The 18245-nt window shown below is 38.1% G+C and overlaps 1 protein-coding gene across 5 annotated transcripts in view; it reads right to left on the bottom strand.

Moving 5' to 3' along the window:
- The window catches only part of UTRN (utrophin), a 580797-nt gene that overhangs the window by 416527 nt on the left and 146025 nt on the right, over positions 1–18245 (bottom strand). For all 5 annotated transcript variants that reach the window (XM_023183788.2, XM_023183779.3, XM_023183783.3 and 2 more), the window contains 7 exons: positions 17274–17393; positions 13138–13239; positions 9849–9956; positions 9387–9566; positions 8385–8554; positions 4257–4380; positions 794–881 (listed from right to left, as the gene is read on the bottom strand). In XM_023183788.2, the coding sequence (XP_023039556.2) occupies positions 794–881; positions 4257–4380; positions 8385–8554; positions 9387–9566; positions 9849–9956; positions 13138–13239; positions 17274–17393 (892 nt within the window). The remainder of the gene's footprint in view (positions 1–793; positions 882–4256; positions 4381–8384; positions 8555–9386; positions 9567–9848; positions 9957–13137; positions 13240–17273; positions 17394–18245) is intronic.

Raw genomic sequence — 18245 nt, 5'->3', positions numbered from 1 at the left:
AAAAATTAAACGCTACTGCTTTGAAGACTCTTGTCAAACTAATATTCCTAATTCTATATAGATATTTGTACAAGTGCCAAGGAGAGCTGCATCAGCCTTCCAAAGTGATAACCATTATTAGACCAAGGGACATGGAATGCAAGAAATGTCTTTCAACATTTCTCTAGAACAAAGAGAGATTCACATGCAAAACTGCACAGCAAGAATATTAATTTTTAGCTTATTCTAAGTCACTGGGAGCTACAGCCAAAAAAAAAAAAAAAAAAAAGTCTTGGACACAGTTAAAAATTTCATATACAAGTAACACCTTATCAAACTTAACTATAAAAATACTGTAGTAAATGAATATAGTAAATATAATGCATTAAACATTATCAAAAATCATATACTCTTGATGAATTTAATATAACTTCATTTCCCAAATGTTGCCAAATAAAGTTTTCTTTTGCTACACCCCTGCAAAACAAATTCCCAATATATAAACCCAAAGGATACAGTTTTAAAATCTACTATGCTAGTGGGTTTTAACCGTTCTGCTACGGTATCAGGGTGTCCAGCCCCGACCCCATATAAAATCAGAAAAACTTTGCTTTTATCTGTTTTTTTACAATCAGCTTCAGAATAAAATTTCATTTTTTAAAAGATTCTGCTGCCTAAAAACATTTTTGAAAACATTTATCTAGCCAAAAGAGGATCAGAATGTTAAAGCAAAACATTTAATAGGGCAAACTGTAATATTATTCGATGCCACCATCTGAAAAATATGGGGGGAAAAAAAAATCAAGGATTTTACCTTTTCCCATTTGCTCCACAAGGATTTGTCCCATTTGGTTTAATTCATCTGCTCTGGGGATTCTTTCTCTCTGTTCTTTTTCTAATGCCTGCAAATGAAGTCCCAACATAAGAATATTGCAAACTTTCTTCTCAATATAATGTTGCTGTTTTAAATCTTTAGGTTTAATGTCCCTCCTACACTCTTTTTAAATCTGAAAAGGTAAATTCAAACAGTAATCACAGCAACTAAAAGACATTGGTTTCTTTTATGAGAAAAAAAAGTGTACATGATAATTATAAGCTCCTATCAGAAGGAAATAATTAAAATTATGTTTTAGATCCAGTATATCTATTTACATACATACCCTGAGTTCACCATGCCACAAAAATAATGATTTGAGTCAAAAGAATTGAATGTGTTATGACAGAGGTTGCTGAACAAAAATTAACTAACAAGCAAACGAATAGGCGGGCATGGTGGCTCACACTTGTAATCCCACACTTTGGAAGGCTGAGCGGGGTGGATCACTGGAGGTCAGGAGTTTGAGACCAGCCTGGCCAACATGGTGAAACCCCATCTTTACTAAAAATACAAAAATTAGCAAAGGATGGTGGTGCATGCCTATAATCCCAGCTGCTTGGGAGGCTTAGGCATGAGAATTGCTTGAACCCGGGAAGCAGAGATTGCAGTGAGCCAAGATCGCACCACTGCACTCCAGCCTGGGCAACAGAGCAAAACTCCCATCTCAAAAGAAAGAAAACAGGAAAAATGGATACAAATATTTTGAGGCTCAGCATTATTTGTTTGCATTATAGTAAGTCTAGGGTTTAATGTAAATTTCAAGCACAATCATATTTCATACATTATTTTTAAATAATTAAAATATAAAATATGCTTTAGAACCCAAACCAAAGCATTTTTTTTTTCCTTTGAGGCAGTTTCTCACTCTTTCACCCAGGCTGGAGTGCAGTGGCACAATCATGGCTCACTGCAGCCTCAACCTCCTGGGCTCAAGGGATCCTACCACCTCAGCCTCCAGAGTAGTTGGAGTTATAAGTGTAAGCTCACGCCCCACTATTTTTTTTTTTTTTTCACTTTTTGTGGAGACGGGGGTCTCCCTATGTTGCCCAGGCTGGTCTCAAACTCCTGGGCTCAAGCAATCCTCCCTCCTTGTGCTGGAATTACAAGCGTGAGCCATGGCAAGCCCAGCCCACATTCTGTTCTTTATGTTTGCAAAATGCTTCTTAATTTCATTTTTTTATCTCTATACTTTGATATTCCCAAGACAAAATTATTTACAGAACTAGTAAGAATGAAGCAAGTAAAATCAAGTATACATGCACAACACAAGTATATGTGCCCACAACTCAGTATTTGAATTTTCTCCAATTCCTCCATCCCCAACTGATATTTATATATTAACTATTCAAATAGTATCCATCATAGCAAAATCAAAACTTCTGAGCAACCCGTATTACTTCAACCAGACAATCCAGAGAAGAATCCCAATTCTAAATTCTTTACATGTAAGTGCTATCAAATAAATTCAGCTACCTTACTTTGATTTTCACAAAGTTTATTGTGACTAGGTAGAACAACCTTCTTATAGTCAAAGATCAAGGAATATTAGCAAGAGATTCTAAGAAACACCATTTACTTTTGTCTAACTAAGGATCAATGTAAAAGTCACCATCAAACTCAAGAAAAAGGCAATTGTCTCCTTTTTACAAGTAGATTTTTTGCTTCCTCTTAAGATGGCAGGAGACTAGACTATAGATTCTCCACCCAGGTAATTCATCTGTCGGACCAAGATACTCCTTCACTAAATAATAATAATAAGAAGAAGAAGAAGAAGAAGAAGTTGATCTTTCCTCAGTTTGCAAGAAAAATAGGGGATTAGAATAATGCTGAAATTTTCTTTGTTTTATATATTTTTTTCCAAATCTTTGGCATCTGTTACTACTCGTCTGAAACAAAATAAATGAACTTCTAGATAAATATTAAATGAAACACAAAGGAACGCCAATCACGTCTTACATACTTTATCCTCCCAAATATAGTAACAGCTTCTGCGAGTAAAATTGTTCTGGGTCACAGGACAGACTTTAATTTATCAATATTCTGGGGAACTTGTTCCACACTGAAGATGAAGATCACTGTTACTACTAAATTTTCTGCCACCTGAATATCTTTTAGAATTGGGTGGTCAGTGATCATTAAAATCATCTATCCATCTTTCAGAACTGTGAGAAGCATATGAAATGATGTAACACAGGCCCCACTTCCGGCTTTCCCAACTCTCTGTGCAGAGAGGGCTCTGATAAAGTTGCTCCCTGCACAACCAACATCCCCATTCCCCCTGCCCACCCACAATCATCACACTCCGCTTCCATGAGCCACAGGAGCTTTACCAAGTGCTGAATAAAAAGGGTGCAATGGAAAATTATCTTCAATTTCTAAGCCCTCACAGGCAGACATATAAACAGGCAGACATATAAACAAACAACAGCATAAATGCAAGAAGGGCTTTCATCGAGACATGGCCAAAGCCACATGAAGTCAAAAGATTAATCACTGAACTCTTTCTAGTGAGGTTAAGGGAAGCCTCCTGCAGTGGGGACATTTCAACCACACAGAAAGGTGGGTCATTCTGGACAAAGAAAACAGCTCCCTGTGCTTGGTGTGCCCTAAGCCCTCTTGCAAGTTCGAGCTCAGACCACCTCGCCCTCTGGACTTTGTGATTGCAGGGAGACACCCGCAATCCCAGCCTCATCTCAATTCCCATTTCACCCACCACTTTCCAATTTAAACCTTAGATATTTATGCACATCTTGTTTCTAAAATATCCTCCAAACTCTTTAAAAATAAAACTCCACTGTTGATACAAAAACTATTGCAGACTTACACCAGGTGCCCAAATAGTTACTGCAGTAATGTGTAGGAGACGTATGAGCACCAAGGACAAAAAAGTTCTACAAGCTCCCATCACACTCTTCAGAAACACATATAAGCATGGAAAGCGGCAAGGCTAAGATCCCACACCTTTTAATTATATTTATTTTTTACAACTTTAAAGAAAATATATTGAAGACACTTTTTGATTTAAAATAGTCTGTTGTATTCTGAAGGCAAAACATCTTCAGCATAACGTTAATATAAAGTCATAAATTATTAGATACCAGATTAAAGGTGATCTAAACTAACTAAAAAGTAGTACCACTAACTGGATCACCATAAGAAGTGTTCCTCACTGTACATCTCCAGGATTGACAAAGATGAAAACAAAACCCTCCTCCAAATAGGGATCTGATGACAGCTAGCATGAATGGATTCAAAATTCACTACAATGTACTAAAAGCTATCTTCTGCCTACATTTATTTTACAGGAGGCTTTTGAATTCCATAATGTCTTTATTCCAGCAGAAAATCCAGCATGATGAAATATTTTTGCACTAGGATATATGTGGTTTATGTTTTTTACCTTCAACTTCTTTTTCATTTCGGAAGTGTCTTGCATCTTCATATACTCTTTTATCTCTGTGGTCTGAATGGCAGGTTTTGATTTCAAAATCCAGTTCAACAGCTCGGCACTTATAGCATCAAACCTGTTTGAAGATTCAGAGGTGACCATTTGTCATGTTTTCTTCTATTGTTTTACTTGACTCCAGAAAGAGCAACCCAAATGCTCATCAGTAATAATTTTTATCACTCCCACAAAAACAGCAACCCATAAATAGGGTAACCATGCAAAGTAAGATAATATATTTCCAATTAAAAGTATGAAAAAAGTAATAATATTATAGGGTTAATAAATAATTGAAGAAAATAATTAAATAATTTGTTGTTGCTGTTGTTGTTGTTGTTTTTTCGACACGGAGTCTTGCCCTTTCACCCAGGCTTGAGTGCAATGGCATCTCGGCTCACTGCAACCTCCGCCTCCCAGGTTCAAACGATTCTTCTGCCTCAGCCTCCTGAGTAGCTAGGATTACAGGTGCCCGCCACCACACCCAGTTAATTTTTGTATTTTTAGTAGAGACAGAGTTTCACCATGTTGGCCAGGTTGACCTCATGATCCACCTGCCTTGGCCTCCCAAAGTGCTGTGATTACAGTCATGACCCACCATGCCTGGCCTTAAATAACAATTTTTAAAATTTTATATATTAAAACAATGTTTACCTTTACAAAGAATCACTTGTATTTTTATAAATGCTTATAGATAATAAAAACCAGATTTGGTTAGATCATCAGCAAAGAACAAGTACAGACATTCCCAAGGTTAACATCTTCTTTTGTTCAATATGTAATGATTGAGCCTTACTAAATGTCAGGCATTGGGTTGGACTCTTGATATGAAAGTGAACCAGATAAAAATCTCGGCTCCCAAGGAGCTTCTAGTCTAGTAAGCAATGGAAAGTAACAGGCAATAACAAAAGAATTTGCTAGGTGCTAATTCCAGGAATTCACAGGAGTGGCTTCTAATCCAATCGGGGCACAGATGGCTTCCTAGAGGAGAACGACAGCATTATACTGAGGAATTTCCCTTGGCAAGGGAAAGCAAACAAAGGGAAGATCACATCTTGCAAACTGCAAGTATTAGTTAGGCGTGTCTAGAATAGTGAGTACTGAACTCACAAGGGAGGGACAATTGACGATGTGGCCAAGAATCACATGGACCAGCTACAGGAAGGCCCTGAAAGATGTATTAAGGAGTTTGGACTTAACCCAAAGGCAGCTGAGAGCTTAGGAAGAGTTCTATGCATGGAACTGACATGATTCTATTTATCCTTTACTGTTCACCAAGGAGAAGGCATTAAAGAGGACAAGAGCCGAGAATAGGCTGTGAAGCAACAGGAGTCACAATTAAGATAGTAACAGTGGGAAGGAAGACGAAAGGACAGGTTTGACAGGTGTTGAGAAGGTTGGTCAAAACCACAGCAAGGAGGAACAAGACGAGCCATGATCACTGATGGCTGGCCCTCTACCCAGCCCCTTTCTAAGTGTTTTATGTCTATTATTAACTCAAGGAATCCTCACCAGCACCCTATGAAGTATACACTATTATTATCCCCTTTAGAGATGAAGGCACTGTACTCACAGAGGTTTTCAATAACTGTCCCATGTCACAAAGCTAACAAAGGGTGAGGCTGGGATTCAAACCGAGACTGTCTGTCTTCTTAACTAGTACCCTCCCCACAGAGCTTCTCGGTACGTTAAGCAGTGGCACAAGTCGTTACTGCTGATTCTTGTGAGAAACTTTGCTTAAAATGTTTCTGGTGAATTATGAATATTTTATCTTTTCATCAAGGTAGATTTTCCCCGTAATATGTGAGGGATTTTGTGATGCTCTAGATAAATAACTGGGGTCAAAGTATTGCTCAAACAGGGATACGTTCCTCCTGTCATCTTAATAGCAGCTTTCTATTTAATCTTTCAGAGAAGAGACGGTCATCTAAAAATCACACATTTACAATGACCTTGGAGACTCAGTCAGCATCTGCTTTGAATACAGGCAAGAGTGACGCAATGATCACAGGTCACAGGAACAGGTATCTACATTCTAGGAAATGACTGTCCCACTGTGCCCTACGCTGGTAAAAACCACCACCACAGCAGCACCAAGGGAAGAGAAGTGGAAATGAGCTGCCATTTTTTAAGCATATATTTTAAACTAGGCACTGCATTAAGCAGTCACTTAAGGCCCTCGATTATTGGGGTAGTCCATTTTAAGGCAAACTAACAGTGGTTTCCAGAGCATACAGAAGATATAAAAGGGTCTGGAAACCATTTTAAAAGGAATGGTTAAGGATCCTCTGTACTTTATGACAATAAAAACTGGGATATAAAAGGCTGAGGAGGTCACATATTGAAAAAGGCTATGTGGCTCTCCCTATCATTCCAAAAGAGCTAGCACATGTAGGTAGACTTAGAGGTGGCAGAATTTGAGCATGAAAATGACCTTTCTATAATAATGAGATTTCACTGTAATGAATGGATGTATTCAAGCCTCTATTTATCCAAGAATTCACTGAAGGAATGTCTGCATCAGTCAAGTGGTGGAGTCGATAACTGGAGTCCTCGCAGCTGGTTGCCCACACAACAGACACCCTCTCTCCGTAACTCTTCCTTGCCGTTGGAGTCCCCAAAACACAACTACAGAGACTCAAAAGGCCAGATCGTTTCAACTTCCCATGCACCAGGGGATCAGGCAGAGCAGGGCAGGAGTCTGCTAAGAAGACAAGGTTAAGGGTAAAAGCCTTAGAATGATAAGAATGACAAGAGACTGCAGATGAAGGGTTGCTGAACCACACCCTTCCATTAAAACAGAACTTCCCTACCTCCAGAAGTTTTGTAATATGGGATTACCAATGATCTCATTGTTTAAGACACTTTGGGCACGGTATTCTGTTTCTTGCAGCACAAAGTACCCTATACAATACAGTCATGTTTAAGATTTCACAGTTATGTAGCCTAGTCTTCGACAACCTTTTGTGCTTCCAAACGCACAAAGTCAGTATTGGAGAGATACACTGCCAGATACACCTGGCAGATAATATCCACTGAGGAAATGTGAGATCTATGCTAATATTAACATTAGCAGCATCTTTTTCCCGTGCTGTCTTGGCTCCAAAAGTAAAGGTTCCACAACTGCTGATTGCAACTCAGAGATACACTGGTCCTACAAGGAGATGCTATTAGGAGGCAGAAACATAGCCTTATTATCAAAATAAAAACCATCTGGTAACACTGGAATGCTGCCTTCTTAACAAAAGCTAAGTTGGAGAAACGTATAATTTTTATTCAGGCCCAAAATAATTGCCCATTTACCCAAGCATAGGATTCTACTGTAAGAGGGAGAGAATAACAGTACTACTCAAAGACTACTTTGAGGATTACCTGCTGTCGTTCACGTCAGGTACAGTACCTGCACACAGTAGAGTTGAATGGAATAGCTGACATCAGTAAAAGCTCAATACATGTCAGCTGTGATAATTCTTCTTCAAGAGATCCTGAGTTTTCTTTTGAATCAATAAGACTAAAAGAAATATTTTATGACAAAGATGGATCTTTAAGCCAAATATAAAGAATATGTTAATTAATCTGACAAAGAAATTAATAAAGGAAACAACAAAACATGAAAAAGAATAAGGGAGAAAGGGGAGAAAAAAGGACACTAAAAATGAATTATTTCTCTGAATTAAGGATTTTTTTAATGGTGAGAGGAGGAAATAGATTCACCAAGAATACGGATGTCTACCTAAAGCAAAACTGTCGAGTTGTGAACAGTGAAAGAAAGAATAAAAAGACAGTCATGGACAATCATATCCTTCCAAGGAGAATGACGAGAAAGGAAGAAAGAAAGGTTCGATCACAGAGTTCTCCCAATTGAACACAGGATAAATAAAATTATCCAAGTAGATGCTTAGGTGGTGCCAAGTGGAATATTCAGAAGACAGGGGCGGTGGGTGGTTCAGTAGTTGACTTTTCATAATAATGATAATTATTATGTCTAGACTTGCCTATGATTAATGATTAGTATGAAATAGGCACCAAGTAGAAAATACAGTATGTACAATATTGGGTTTGAACAATTACTCTATCTCTTCTCACTTTTTCTTAGCTTCAATATCCACATGGATCTGTCTCTTCTTTGGGGGAGGAGGAGGAGGCAGTTCCTGCTTAGATTTTTTTGTAGTTGCTTGTTCTCTTACACGAACAGTCTCCAAAAGGTCCTTCTGAGGAATCTGAGACATCCCCAGCTTTGCTACAGCCTGAGTCACCTGAAATAAAAGCCATCCAAAATTTCAATTTTTATAGCAACTTCATTGAGATATAATTCACATGCTATAAAATTTTCTTTGAAATATATAATGGTTATTAGTATATTTATACAGTTGTATAATCATCCTCACACTCTGTCTCCAGAACATTTTATCACTCCCAAAAAGAAATCCCATGCCCATAAACCATCAATCTCCATTCCCCACTTCCACCAGTGGCAACCACGCATCTACTTTCTGTCTCTGTGGATTTTCCCCTTGTGGACATTTCCTGTGAATGGAATCATAGTGCATATAATCTTGTGATTGGCTTCTTCTACTTGGCATAGTGTTTTCAAGGTTCATCTATGTTGTAGCATGTGTAAATACTTCATTCTTTTCTATTATCAGATAATATTGTATTGTATGCAATACACCCCATTTTGTTTATCCATTCATCTGTGTATGGATATTTGAGTTGTTCCACTTTTTGGCTATTATAAATAATGCTGCTAAGAACATCTGTCTACAAACCAATGTTTTATGTTGACTAATTCATTAAAATATTTTTAAGATTAATAAGATTACTTAAGATTTAAGATGTTAAAATTATTTATTGGCTAAGTGTAATCAGTTACTATGAATTAAATTACAGGATATTAAGAGAATCTATTAAAACTTACTTTAGAAAACTGAAGGCAATTTTCACATGTCAATTTTTCATCAGGTATAAGGAACCAACTTTTTAGTTTGTCTACTACTCTTTTATTTCATACAAATTAAAACTAACTTGAACATTTAAATTGTAATTGTTTACTTCATGGTACAACATACCATCCAAATCAAAAAGTACCTGGTTGGAGGAATCTTCTAGTCTCTGAACCAAAGAATCCCATCTTTGAGTCAATTCCTCTGAGTCACTATTGATCTTCTTAGATGCCTTGGAATTATCAAGTAATTGTGCCACATCCTGGCCAATCTCACTCAGCTGATCCAATGTTTGACGTTTCATTTCCATGTCTTCCTTCAAAATCTAGTATTTCAGATGTTTATTAGATGACTCTTTTTAACATGACTTTATCTTCCCTTCCCCAGCCAAAAATTTTAAACATGTATATTTTATAGTAAAATGTACGTGCTTTGCAGGTCACTATGCTAAAAGGTAAGATTTGTAGTTCCAGATTGTTACAGGGCAGCAGTCTAATGCTAGGTAATGAGCTGTAATCTGTATTCACTAAATTGTATTAACCATTAGCTAGAAAACATTAAGATATTATAGGCTTACAACACAGATGCTGACAACCCCATGACTTACAGCCAAACGTCGAACACTGACACTCAGTTCCTTTTGGTCTTTGAAGTTGCTTGTCTGGACTTTATTTAAAGCCTCTTCTTTTTCAGTTAACCAAGCTTTCAACAAGCACTACAAGTAATAACAAAAATTGAACTTTATCTGCAGAATCATTTGGTAATTCAATTAAATCATGCATCCAAATTTCTAACTTTTATTTTATTAGAGGCTTCACCCTTACCTGGGGATAAGAAGGCCTTCAAACACCTAAGTCTGAGGCACAAATGACCCAGAAAGACACCTTTCTTTAAAATATTATCCTTCTCAGATTTGTAACAGAAAAATCTGACATTAGCTTCATACCTAGGGAATTAAACCTAATTCTCAAGGATATAAGTGGAGGGAAAAGGGAAAATCCAACTACGTAAGTCTCCAAAGGAGTTACATTATAACTTTCTAGAGGCAGAAGAAAGCTGGGAGATTGCCTTGTCCCAGCCCCTCATTTTAGAGAGGGAGGAAAGAGAAGTCAAGTTACATGTCCCAGATCACTTGGCTAGTTAACAGCAGAGCTGGGTCAAGGGTCCACACCCCAAAACCAATGGTCTTTCCATGGCATCATGTAGGAAATCCACCCTAGCATTCAAGGTTTAACAGCGATTATGATTAAAGGAGGGAGTTTGAAGATCGCCCAAAGCCCATGTAAAGATTTTTTAAACTTCACTGGCCAACAATGCGTGTTTTCTAAGCAGAGGATATTCAATTATGTAGAGAGATAATCCTGAAGAAGGGATGGAAAACAACTGTAGCTACATTGTGATAATTTTTCCCAAAATGTAGCATTTAGGGCAGAAACCCTTTTCTATTTAGTAAGGAGGAAAAAAAACCGGTTCTGTATTTGCAATGGAATCAATTCTTTCTCAGTGATTTTATTTATCAATTAAATATTTAACAACTATTCCTTGCCTCTATATTTCACCCCCCAAAAAAATGAACATTGGGAAAATAAGAGACAAATATAGATACTGTCCTCACTCTAGTGAGGCTGGTAAGATATGCACATAAATAATAATGCTGTAAGACAGAACATGTACATACTACACACACACACAAAATGCATAGTTAAAATGTCAGATCATTATGGAACACGATTGAAAGGTCAGTCACTCTACTTTTAAACTATTTTTATCATCAAATTAAAATTATTTCCAAATTTGTAATTGTTTTACTGGAGAGAAGAGTAACACAATGGTTTACTCTAGTAATCGATGTCTTCTACTGCAATTATTACTATTATTTTTATTTTTTTTTTATTTTTTTATTTTTTTATTTATTTATTTTTTTTTTTTTTTTTGAGACGGAGTCTTGCTTTGTCGCCCAGGCTGGAGTGCAGTGGCCGGATCTCAGCTCACTGCAAGCTCCGCCTCCCGGGTTTACGCCATTCTCCTGCCTCAGCCTCCCGAGTAGCTGGGACTACAGGCGCCCGCCACCTCACTCGGCTAGTTTTTTGTATTCTTTTAGTAGAGACAGGGTTTCATTGTGTTTGCCAGGATGGTCTTGATCTCCTGACCTCGTGATCCGCCCGTCTCTGCCTCCCAATGTGCTGGGATTACAGGCTTGAGCCACCGCGCCCGGCCTATTATTTTTATTTTTTGAGACAGAGTCTCACTCTGTCACGTAGACTGGGGTGCAGTGGTGTCATCTGGGATCACTGCAACCTCTGCCTCCTGGGTTCAAGCGATTCTCCTGCCTCCAGGGCCTCCCGAGTGGCTGGGATTACAGGTGCCCACCACACACCTGGCTAATTTTTTGTATTTTTAGTAGAGACGGGTTTCACCATGTTGGTCTGATCTCAAGTGATCCGCCCACCTCGGCCTCCCAAATCGCTGGGATTATAGGCATGAGCCACTGCACCTGGCCTTTGCAGTGTCATTATTGAAGTAAAATTTTAACTATTCTATGAGGCTCTTCGGCCTAAATACAAGGTTCACAATAAATGTAAATATTTATAAAGTGAAATGCAAATATTTGTAAAGTGAAATGTAAATATTTCAGAAATCAGAATCAGGTCCCTTTTGTGATTCCTAACAAGAAGAATCTGACCACAGATTGAGGGAGGGGGAAGTAGTCATTACCAATTTATATTTGGACAAATTCTGCAACCGACTTTTTAAGATGTACTATCTGCCACGATATTTAGTAAGCCACAAAACATTATACACTTGGGTTTTTTCCCCTGAAGAGAATATAGTTGCTTCTTATAGATGGAAATGAAAAGTATCTAAAAGAATCAAAATGGACACTGAGAGATGCGGGAATAGCGTATCTGCTTTTTTTTTTTTTTTTTTTTTTTTTTTTGGGAGTCTTGCTCTCGTCTCCCAGACTGGAGTAAAATGGTGCAATCTCGGTTCACTGCAACCTCCGCCTCCCAGGTTCCAGTGATTCTCCTGCCTCAGCCTCCTGAGTATCTGAGGTTACAGGTGCTCGCCGCTACGCGTGGCTAATTTTTATATTTTTAGTGGAGACAAGGTCTCACTATGTTGGCCAGGCTAGTCTTGAACTCCTGACTTCAAGTGATCCGCCCGCCTCGGCCTCCCAAAGTGCTGAGATTACAGGCATGAGTCATCCCGCCAGGCCAGTATCTGCTTATTTTTTAAACCACAACTGTTTGGCATTTGGGGAGAAAAGTTTTGCTTATTTGTATTTTGTTTCGATGGTTGCTTTTCTGGAAGGACAGAGAATGGGCAAAGAGAACTCCTATTGAAAAATTAGCGTGGCAGCTTTGTACAACAGGCTCATTTGCTGTGGTAACACTCAGTGGAAAAAATATGCAATTAACCCAGTGTTAAATCAAAGGTGTTGCTAAATAATATTTTCTCATTAATTTCAATATTTGTTAAAAATCAAGAAAAAATCTAGGGAATTAAAGTTCATAATGTATTGAGTGGATTCATAATTCATTATTTATTGAGCACAAATTATATGCTAGGCCTTGTGTGGACACAAATTCAAACACATCACCCAATACAAATTCACTAATAACTATAATGTCAAACAAATCATGAAAATAGCATATCCAAGTACTAACATTCCAAGTAATGAAAACAGGTCAAATTAATGGAGTCAAATGACATAATCTCTATGAATAAGCTTCATGACCAGCTACCAACTGGATAGAAATTTGATCTTTAAAATAATTATTTATATATTTCCCTTTCAAAGAAAAGTAAACAAAGCAACTTTATTCTAATGTCACAATAAAAGATGGGTTACTTTTCACCATTTATTTTGCCCCTTATGGAAAACAGTTTCATACCTGTTCTTCCAATAATTCCTGCCACAATATATTGATTTCTTGTAACCTATTCCAGCGTTCTTCAGTCCAACGGCATACTGCTGTCCAGCGCTCACCAAGTTTCTAGGAAAAGGAGAAACCATCCTTTGTCAACACAGCCTTAAGAGAGAGTTACCACAGTCCTTGAAGGAATTCATGATTTCCATTGTTCTTTATTATAGCATAGCAACTTATAAAAAGTATTTTTATAAAAGTTTCTTTAAAATAACACAGACTAGGCCTATAAATGTATGAATTAGAAAAACTGATTTCCATAGCATTAAACAAATGATTTCACATAGCTAGAAACTAGCATAACTAGAACTATTGTCTTAACTATTGTCTCAACTATTGTCTGAATTGTTTTCATGACAATATGACATTTTTTCGTATTATGAAAAAAATACAGCAAACATATCTACTTTTTGTGCTTCGAATTTTTCCAATTTTTACAATTTTTACCCAAAAAAACCAGCATGTCCGTTATATTCCTTAACTCTCTTTTACATGACAAGAAAATTTTCATCTGTAGTACCAAAATTATGAAAAATGTTTAACTTACAAAAACTGTTTTGAATAAGAGAATTTTTATGAGACAATAAAAAAATCAAATGATTTGTTCTGTTTACATTATGTGATCCATAAAAAAATTCCCCATAAGTTACATAAACTAGCAACAGAATCTTATTAGTATCAGCAATACTAAATAGACAAATGTTATTAATTATAAAAAATCACTCTTCATGATTTTTTTCTGCCAAAATCATTATAATTTTATAAATGATTAACAAATATTAAAATTTATTTTTGTACTATATATATGTGAACAAGAATTATTTAATTCATATTATACTATTTTGATACTTAATATGAGAATAAGCTTTTCATAGTGCAAAGCGTAGAAAACTTAAGAACCAGAAGATAGATTTCTAGTCTCAGCATGATAACTCATTGTCTATTTAAATCTCAGGAGGACTACTTAACCTCTCTGAATCTCAGATTCCTCACTGCTAAATAGTCAAGGCATGAATACTTAGCTCTCAGGTTATAATAACTAACTACCACATACAAGTCTTGGAAACACTGGCTGACTTTAAATATTACAAAAGCAAAAGGACCTCATGTGATGAAACTACAGTTTGGATTGCCTCACTTAATGAGGCATCACATTTAAATAAATTGGCAACGTCTTATCAGGAAATCCAAGTATTGTTCAAATGAAATACAAATAAATTTATTTGTTAAAGACTTGTAAAGATCCACTATTGCCTTGTGCAAAAAGAAGCAATTTTGGAGGGTTTCCAAAACTATGTGTTGAATATATGTGTTGAAATAATATGTGTTGAAATTCACATATTAATCTACTGAAAACAGTGAGATATTGAATTCTATCAGATGAAATTCTCAAATTTTAGTATGCACGTAATTTTTCTTACATTGCAAATTCACTGCACCGCTCCCTCACTTAGATTTAGGTTCTGGGTAGGCCTAGGAATCCACATTTTAACAAACTCCTCAAGTGCTTCTGAGAAGAAGTCAGTGGACCACTTAATAAGATCAGTTCCTGTGTGATATGGTTTGCCTGTCTCCATCCAAAGCTCATCTTGCATTATAACTACCACAATTCCCACATTTTTTGAGAGGAACTTGGTGGGAGGTAATTTAAGCATGGGGGCAGGTCTTTCCTGTGCTGTTCTCATTACAGTGAATAAGTCTCACAAGATCTGATGGTTTTATTAAGGGGAGTTTCCCTGCACAAGCTCTCTCTTTTGCCTGCTGCCATGCATCTAAGATGTGACTTGCTCCTCCTTCCTTTCTGCCGTGATTGTGAGGCCTCCCCAGCCACATGGAACTTAAGTCCATTAAACTTTTTTTCTTCCCAGTCTCAGGTATGTCTTTATCAGCAGTGTGAAAATGGACTAATATAGTACATTGGTACGAGTAGAGTGGGGTGCTGTTGAAAAGGTACCTCAAAATGTGGAAGTGACTTTGGAACTGCATAACAGGCAGAGGTTGGAAACATTTGGAGGTCTCAGAAGAAAAGACAAAAATGTTGGAAAGTTTGAAACTTCCCAGAGGCTTGTTGAATGGCTTCGCAAAAAAATGCTGATAGCAATATAAACAAAAAAATACAGGCTGAGGTGGTCTCAAATGGAGATGGGGAACTTCCTGGGAACTGGAGCAAAGGTGACTCTTGTTATGTTTTAGCAAAAAGGCTGGCAGCATTTTGCCCCTATACTAGAAATTTGTGGAACTCTGAACTTGAGAGAGATGATTTAGGGTATCTGGTGGAAGAAATTTCTAAGCAGCAAAGCATTCAGGAGGTGACTTGGGTGCTGTTAAAGGCATTCAGTTTTATAAGGGAAACAGAGTATAAAAGTTTGAGAACTTTGCAGCCTGACAATGCAATAGAAAAGAAAATCTCATTTTCTAAGGAGAAATTCAAGCTGGCTGTAGAAATCTGCATAAGTAGCAACGAGGTAAAAGTTAATCACAAAGACAATGGGGAAAACATCTCCATGGCATGTCAGAGGGCTTCACATCAGTCCCTCCTATCACAAGCCCAGAAGCCTAGGAGGGAAAAATGGTTTCGTGGGTTGGGCTCAGGGTCCCCATGCCTTGTACCTAGGTACTTGGTGCCCTGCATCCCAGCTGCTCCAGCAATGACTAAAGGGGCAAAGGTACAGCTCAGGCCATGGCTTCAGAAGGTGCAAGCCACAAGACTTGGCTTGTGGTGTTGAGCCTGCAGGTACACAGAAGTCAAGAATTGAGGTTTGGGAACATCCACCTAGATTTCAGAGGATGTATGGAAACACCTGGACGTCCAGGCAGAAGTTTGCTGCAGGGGTGGGGCTCTCATGGAGAACCTCTGCTAGGGCAGTGCAGAAGGGAAATGTGACCCAAACAGAGTCCCTACTGGGGAACCACCTAGTGGAGCTGTGAGAAGAGCGCCACTGTCCTCCAGATCCCAGGGTGGTAGATCCACTGACAGCTTGCATCGTGCACCTGGAAAAATTGCAGACACTCAACACTGGCCCATGAAAGCAGTCAGGAGGGGGATATTTCCTGCAAAGCCACAGGGGCAGAGCTGCCCAAGACCATGGGAACCTGAATCTTGCATAGGCGTGACCTAGATGTGAAACATGAATTCAAAGGAGATCATTCTGGAGCTTCAAGATTTGACTGCCTCATCAGATTTCATACTTGAATGGGGACTGTAACCCTTTTGTTTGGGCCAATTTCTCCCATTTGGAACAGATTTATTTACTCTTTACCTGTATTCCCATTGTATCTAGGAAGTAACTAACTTGCTTTTGACTTTGCAGGCTCATAGGTACAAGGGATTTGCCTTGTCTCAGATGAGACTTTGGACTGTGGACTTTTGAGTTAATACTGAAATGAGTTAAGACTTTGGGGGTGCTGTTGGGAAAGCATGATTGGTTGTGAAATGTGAGGACATAAGATTTGGGAGGGGCCGGGGCAGAATGATATGGTTTGCTTGTGTCCCCATCCACGTCTCTTGAATTGTAACTCCCACAATTCCCACGTTTGAAGGGAGGAACCCAGTGGGAGGTAATCAATTTATGGGGACAGGTCTTTCTCTTGCTGTTCTTGTGACAGTGAATAAGTCTCACGAGATCTGATGGTTTTAAAAAAGAGATTTTCCCTACACAAGCTCTCTCTCTTTGCCTGCCACCGTCCATGTAAAATATGACTTGCTCCTCCTTCCCTTCCGCCATGATTGTGAGGTCTCCCCAGCCACATGGAACTGTAAGTCTATTAAACCTCTTTTTCTTCCCAGTCTCAGGTGTGTCTTTATCAGCAGTGTGAAAACGGACTAATACACTGTGCTTCTAAATCTTGTCATTATGCACAAGGAAGCTGGGGACTGTAACCAATCTCACTCTTTCACCCCAAGAGCTTAAGTAAAGGAATCAATACCTGGGTATTCCTGTAGCCCATATACTGTAGAATCCCAACTGGGAAGTACACCCAAAGGTAGGTTTTTCTACCCTTCTGGATAAAGAATGAGAAAGTACATGAAGAACAAGAGTAATATGTAATTGGGTCTCAGATCACAGGTCCCTCAGGATTATCCAACTTTACAGGGCCCTTACCTGTAACTGGTCTTCTAGGATAGCTGTAGCACTCTCACCACTGTTTTCATCAACAATGACCACCATGTGAGTTAGTGAATTTACTTTCACCTGTTCAGCCTCAAGATCACTTTGCAAACTCTAGAGAAAAAAATTAAGATAAACCATTATTTCTACTTTTTCACATTTACCTATTTAAAATGCACTCAGTTGTCAATAGTAATTAAGGACAGTTAATGAAGCATCGTATTTAAATTTCCAGTCAGTACCCTAAGTGTTCTACTAATGAAACTAATCCTATTATACATCTTTACATTCCATTATCAACAAAGGCAGTTTGAGGATGCAATGTTATAACAGACTGCAAATGGAGATACCACCACTTTTATTCAAGTTCTGACCCTCCCTCAGAATTTATAGCATAAAGGAGTTGAGTGTCCATACTAAGAATTAAGACAAAAATGTAGAAGTGGTAAAGCAAAAAAGTCCAGAGCTTAAATATACCAAGTCAGAGATCATTTTATCTAGTGTAGGATGGTACAAAGAGATAAGTAGAATGCTACATGATAGCCAAAAGTTACTCTGATTAGCTACCCAATAAAGTAGCTAAGGAAGTATGGACACCTTAGATTCTCTCACCTTTTCCATGGGAAGAGCATAGTCATTGGATACATGTGTATAGAAAATTTATAGGCTGGGCATGGTGGCTCACATCTGTAATCCCAGCACTTTGGGAAGCCAAGGCAGGTGGATCACTTGAGGTCAGGAGTTCAAGACCAGCCTGGCCAACATAGTGAAACCCCAACTTTACTAAAAATACAAAAAACTAGCCATGGTGGCACACGCCTGTAGTCCTAGCTACTTGGGAGGCTGAGGTGGGAGAATCGCTTGAACTCAGAGGGGAGCTGAGATTTTGCCATTGCACTCCAGCCTGGGTGATAGAGCAAGACTCGAAAGAAAGAAAGAAAGAAAGAAAGAAAGAAAGAAAGAAAG

This window comes from Piliocolobus tephrosceles, chromosome 5 (assembly GCF_002776525.5).
Source record: "Piliocolobus tephrosceles isolate RC106 chromosome 5, ASM277652v3, whole genome shotgun sequence".
Classification (NCBI taxonomy): Eukaryota; Metazoa; Chordata; class Mammalia; order Primates; family Cercopithecidae; genus Piliocolobus; species Piliocolobus tephrosceles.
Note: the sequence above shows the minus strand (reverse complement) of the source record. Positions and strands in the feature narration are given on the sequence as shown.